This window comes from Pistacia vera, unplaced genomic scaffold (assembly GCF_008641045.1).
Source record: "Pistacia vera cultivar Batoury unplaced genomic scaffold, PisVer_v2 Contig529, whole genome shotgun sequence".
NCBI lineage: Eukaryota > Viridiplantae > Streptophyta > Magnoliopsida > Sapindales > Anacardiaceae > Pistacia > Pistacia vera.
In genome coordinates, this window is record NW_022196367.1 from 406876 (window position 1) to 413159 (window position 6284).

At 32.3% G+C, this 6284-nt stretch overlaps 1 protein-coding gene across 1 annotated transcript; it reads right to left on the reverse strand.

Annotated features, from left to right (window-relative positions):
* Nucleotides 1–490: 490 nt before the first annotated feature.
* LOC116107228 (nuclear transport factor 2-like) lies at nucleotides 491–3252 on the reverse strand. Its single transcript, XM_031393535.1, has 8 exons — nucleotides 3067–3252; nucleotides 2659–2947; nucleotides 1826–2322; nucleotides 1610–1736; nucleotides 1265–1386; nucleotides 1102–1167; nucleotides 869–920; nucleotides 491–699 (listed from the first exon to the last, which is right to left on the reverse strand). The coding sequence occupies exons 1-8, from the start codon at nucleotides 3250–3252 to the stop codon at nucleotides 491–493; spliced, it is 1548 nt and encodes a 515-aa protein (XP_031249395.1).
* Between the last annotated feature and the right edge of the window lie 3032 nt (nucleotides 3253–6284).

The following is a 6284-nucleotide window of genomic DNA, read 5'->3' on the forward strand; positions in this document are numbered from 1 at the left end:
GAAATTGAGGCAACACTGAATCTTCTCAATGTGACAAATGAAAATTAGTCTATATAACCAAAATAATTTTTACTGTTTAGGTTTCCTGGTAGCCTTGTTTTGCTGAGCAGAATTTGTGGTCCTGAAGGAAAGAGAAAAAATCAGTGTTATTGAGAGGCAATAAAAAAAGAAAAAAAAAAAAAACTCTATCAATTAAAACTCAAGTAAATTTTATTGATCTCTTATGAGATATGGTTTGAATCATTTGATCGTAAATAAACTATCATTTAAAAAATGGGCAAGAATTCTTGATCGAGAGGATATTTAGGTTTGTGAAAATCCCTGATAAATTTTACGAAACTTCAAAAGAAAGTTTTTGCCTATTTTTAAAACCAGTATATCAAACTGTCAATGAAATTTCTCAAAATTTATAACCTTGCTTAAAAATTAAAGAAAATAAAACAAAATAAAATTCTGATAACTAGAAATTCTGATTAGAAAGAACAACAGCCTACTTTCCAGCCTGTTTTTGATTTGCTTTGCTCTGAACTCGTCCAACCTCATTATTCAGTTGAGCCCTTGGGCTATTGATTCCGACGCATCCGACGGTACCAATTTCTTGGGGTTTCCTTCCATTATTAGAGTTCACAATGACCTCGTTTCGTCTCACAGGAGTAGTACTATCATTTCCTGGTCCTTTAGAAGTAGCAACAAGTTCGCCTTTTAGATACTTGAGCAATAACATTTATTAGCAATTCTTTTACACAAGTTTTTTATACAATTTTTAAGTCATGCGATTAATACATTTAAATGATTAAGATTGCGTTTAATTTATATCATCATTTCTAATGTGCACTGATTGTGCAAGTTAAACTAAATATCAACTAACCTTTTTTCTCTTCGATGAAAACTTTTCGATCACCAAATGTGATAGGAGAAGCCTGCAGGATGTAGGATTAATTAATTTGTATCCTTAAAGCATACGTTAAGAGATCCTACGAAGAATAAAATATAAAATTACACGATATTCTAAAGGGAAAAAAAAAAAAAAAACAGCATACCTTAAGTGCATTTTGCACGGAATTAGCAGATTCAAAAAAAAAAAAAAAAAAAACAGCATACCTTAAGTGCATTTTGCACGGAATTAGCAGATTCGAATTCTACAAAGCTGAAACAATTTGGTCGAAGCTGATGATCCAAGGAGTTAAAAAAATGTGAGTAAATTGTAAAGAAATAAATGTTTAAATAGTTGAGAAATAATTCCTTAAATTTGAAATTAATATACCTGGTTAGTTCTAACTCTGACACCATTAGCTTTAATAGGCCCGAATTTCGCAAAGACTTGTCTAACTTGATCAATTGTCACATCCAAAGGCAAATTTGCAACAAAAATAGATGCACTCTTGGCTGCAACAAATAATCAAGAAAATAAATTAATAAATTTATCATAAAAAACTAATCTAGATTAGTCTCCTGCCTCTCTAACCTGAGTCCTGTCCTTGACTGAATTGATTCTCTTAATGCATTACAATACGAGATTACTAAGTACAAAAAGATTAAAATTTGTTATGGAAACCCGGACAACATTACTGAAAATTTACATTCTGCTAATAGAAAAAAGAAAGAAAACCTGAAGGCTGGATGATGCTGCTGATACGAGGGGATGTCTTGGACGTTGCAGCTCCTTGCGACAGTTTTGAGGTGGGAGGTGGAACACGAACTTGGAATGGAGCACTATTGTCCTTCAACTTATTAACCTGGATGAATTTGTCACCAGTTAACTCTAAAAGACAAAATTTGAAAAAAAAAAAATTGTAACGTTTATTGAGAGATGGATGGTACTCACTATTGATGCAAAGGATTTCTTGGAGCCATCATCCTGGACTGTTGTCCTGGGGGAATCGGTATCGGTTACAATTTGAATTCCATTCTGAACGGTGCCTCGAGGAGAAACGTTGCCAATGACAGCTTCGACGTTATTCTGAAGCGTCTGGGGAGAATGTGTTTTACTCTGTGTTTTGGTAGAATCTGTTTTAGGGGCAGTTTGAATAGTACTATTCTTGATAGCTCTAGGAGAACTGGTTCCAGGGCCATTTTGAGCATTTTTCTGCAATTTTTTGGGAGAATCATTTCCTGTGACAGTTTGAGCATTACTCGGAAGAGTCTTGGGAGAAACCGGCAAATCGTTTCCAATGCTGACTGTTTGCACAGTCTGATTTACTACATTATTGTCTGCTTTCTGCTGTTCAGGCGCTGAAGCCTTGCCATTTTGTACTGTGTCAGTGACTAATTCCTCCTGAGTATCCTCAGATACAGATGAATGATTAGGAACTTCAGTTGGCTCTGCAAATTAATGACCCAATTTTTTTAAAACTCGGATACAATTCCTTGTTTTAAGAAATTGTTAAAAAAGTGTTATATTGAAATGTTTCCAGAACAGTTTTCTTATACAATCCTGAAGAATCTTAGAACAGTTTTAAGATGTCATAAGAAAAGGCGTCTTATTGAAATGTTTTCAACAACTGTTTTTCTATACAATCATAAAAATCTTAAAACAATTTTCAGATGTCATAAGAAAGGTGTCATACTAATATGTTTTCGACAACAGTTTTCATAGCAGTACTCTCAAAACAACTGTTTTTAGGTTCTATAAAATGACTACCAGGATGTGATGATTACCAGGATGAGAGGTAGCAGTTTCAACTTCGTTAATGGTAATGGAGATGGGCATTCCTAATGGTTGCTTTTCATCAACATACCGAAAAACATCATTTAAAACAAAGAAACCATTCTCTTGTGGGGCTAGAAAAAATGACTGAGCAAATTTTCTTTCATCGGAATCCTTTCCAATCAAATAACCAGTGACCAAAACAGTCACTCCACCGCCATAGGAACCTTGAGCATCCACAGTCACTATCTCTGTCAAATAATTCTGGTAATCCAGGACGTCTATTTGCTCACTTATTCCCTACACCAAATCAAAAAATTATTTCCCCACAAACCCAGAAAATGAAAATGAGAATCAACGTATTTCTGAATTTCGAAAACACAAAATTTAACTTCTTGAATGGCAAGAGTTATACTTACTTTAAGAGTTGTTGTGGAGACCATGACGCCGTCTGTTCCTCTAGGGCGGCTTAGAAAGCTAGATTCCTGATAAAATCTGTGAACCTGATCAGGTATTTGATGAAGAATCTTGTAGTACTGCTCCACAAAGGAGTGTCCTACCATTTTTGGATCTATCTGGGCAGAAGCTTCTGCCTCGACTGCCATGTCTGCATCAAAATTTATGCTGTCAAAACATTTATATCACATGTAATGAGAACAATCGAAAGGGAACAAATTAATTAAGCTTAGCAAAAGTTTCATATAATATTGAAAATGAGTGCATGAAAACAGAATATTACTAATAAGAGGAGCAATTCTAATTATCATAACAATCCTAATTTCTAGCTAAAGTTCCTGAAACTTTTAACGTGCAAATGAATATCAGAGAATAACTATGTATATAGCATGGATATCCAGATAATGAACTGATGATTAAGCAAACATTTGTTTTTTTCACTAAACTCTCTTACTAAAAGTTGGAAATCCAGACAATAGAACCTGAAAATTCTAGAGAAAAATTTCAGGGACATAAAATTTATTCAAAATATAAAGTAGATGAGGAACTAAAACAGCTAGAAGTTTCCAAGAAAAAAGCCCACTAAAATTCAATGAACAACACTGAAAGACGAAACATAAAAGATCATGATCATCACAATCCCAAATTTTAACTATAATTTCTGATTTTATTTTTTTTTTATTTTTTTTTTATAAAGTGAAATCTATGAACCAGACGAGCAAAGTATGTTACCACCTGAACATTCTAGAAAAAAAAAAGAAAAAAACTACTCCTGAAATTGGACAAAAATTATCCAGAAGATGAAATGGAATAACTAAAAGAATTTAAAATTTTCGAAGAAACAATACATAAAATTTATCCGAAGAACTAAAACTGCTAAAAGTTTACAAGAAATAAAACCTTCAATATATACTAAGCCGCATTAAACTAAGTAATAAAAATCATAGAATAAAAATCAATACACAGCCATGAAAGAAAAATAAAAGAGAAAAAGAAAGTAAACCTTTCTGATACCAAGAAAAGCGTAAAAGCTAGAAGAAGAAAGAAGTTTAAAGATTTTCTTCACAAAACTACTAATTTGTTGACCATAGTGAGATAAAAGTGGCAACAACAATGCGAACTCATGGTTTAAGCAAGGGCAAACACGATTCTTTTTAGACCACAGAGATTAATACGGGAAAGATTGAAAATTAATGAAACCTAAATTAAGAAAGAGTATTAGACAAAAAGTTAAATTAAATCGAATTCCGCATGTTAATGTAGTTTATATATACATTTTTTGTTATGAGAATTTAAGAAGAGTTATACAACCTTATAATGGTAGAAGTAGTAGTAACAATAATGATAATAATAGGATATGGGAATTTTTTTAGAAAAATAATTAATAAAAAAATAGAAAGAAAGATAAGGAGTGCCATGCGAAAGCCTTACTATTAGGTTTGGATAAGAAGATTAATTAAATATAGTTTTAGTTAAAGTAGTTTTCCTTAAGCTAGTTGGGTTTCTATTTATTTATTATAATTTCCTTTTCAATTTTTATGTCAATCTCTTTCATAAATTAATGAATTTAAGCCGATAAAAAATATTTGATGTAACATCTTAATAAATAACCCTAAATTAAACCCTTATCATAGTAGTAGTAGTAATAATAATAATAATAATAATAATAATAATAATAATATTATTATTATTATTATTATTATTATTATTATAGGATATGGGAAATTTTAGAAAACTAATAGAAAGAAAAAAAGATAAGGAATACCATGAGAAAGCCTTAATCTTGGAGTTTCGATATGAAGCTATCGAGACATGAGATTGTGATGTATAATCAATTTTATTTTTGCAAGGATTTATTCAGTTAACCTTATGCTAGAACAAGTAAAATTTAAAAGTTTTAGTCAAATTAGTTTCTAGTTTAAATTATGATTATTTTTTTTTTTAAATGACCGAGGGTGTCCAGACAAGCTTGTGTACACCTCGATTATAAGATATAAAATCATGTTTCTACACCACTATATTTTATAATAAATACTATACAAAAAACAATATATTTCATGTTTGGTATGCCCTACTATACTATATAATAAATACTATGTGGAATAAAAAAAAAAAAAAAAATTCACGATATAAACGTTTACCACAGTAATTGTTAAAATGAATAGAGCAAAAGATAAAAAAAATGTCCATTTTGACCATATCTACCGAATAATTAATCATGGATTAAGCTCAAAACAACATAAGAATAGAAGAAAAATCTTTCCTTCAAAAAATTCACTTGCTCCTTTCAATTATTATGTTGTTTGATCAGTTTGTGTAAACTCTCAGATTGCCCTTTTTATATTTTGAGAACATATATATGCTCTTGAATCATGAAAAAGTAATTTTAATTTGGCTTCATTGGATATAGACATAATTTCAAGTAATTTGCATCCAAGATATTAAATTTTTGCCTAATTTTCAAATTAGGGGACTATTACATAGCCAGATGGATTCGAACATGAGACTATGCGCCTTAATCACATATCCTTGCGCTCATCCTAGGACTGTAAACGAGCCGAGATGAGCCAAGCTTTTGGCTCATCTAGCTCGGCTCGTTTACTACTGTTGATGCGTGATTTTGACACCAACGAAACACACGTGTGAAATGTTGAGTTGGCCCAAAAGACACATATGAATGGAAAGGTAAAAATGACAGTAAATGCAGTAAAAAAGGAGTTTTAAAGTAGTTCGGATGCTAAGGAAGCAAGTCCTATGTCCACTGATGTTTTTATTAATGATAAGGGTCAAGTCGTTTTAGATGACTGACTTTACACTGAGAATACACGGTATCAAATGTTGTCTATTGTAGAGAGAGAGAGTGAGGTTGGTCAAGAGTCAATGTGCGAATCCCTTTAATGAGATAGGAGCTCTCAGCTTATAGTGGGATGCCTTGAGGTAATGATCACTGAATCTGTAAGTTGGTGGGATGATCCGTGCAAATCCTTCTTTATGTTACATTATCCATATTCTAGAGTAATTCACGTGATTTGCTACAGGGATTGGACACGCGGGATCATCACAGCTCCTGGCCGGCCTGGCGTGCACCCATTATTCTGACGGAAGCAAGTTGTGGGTGTAACCATGATCACACGATGCAGCTACGCCAGAATGCCAGTAAACTCTTCTCGAGGTCTGACCT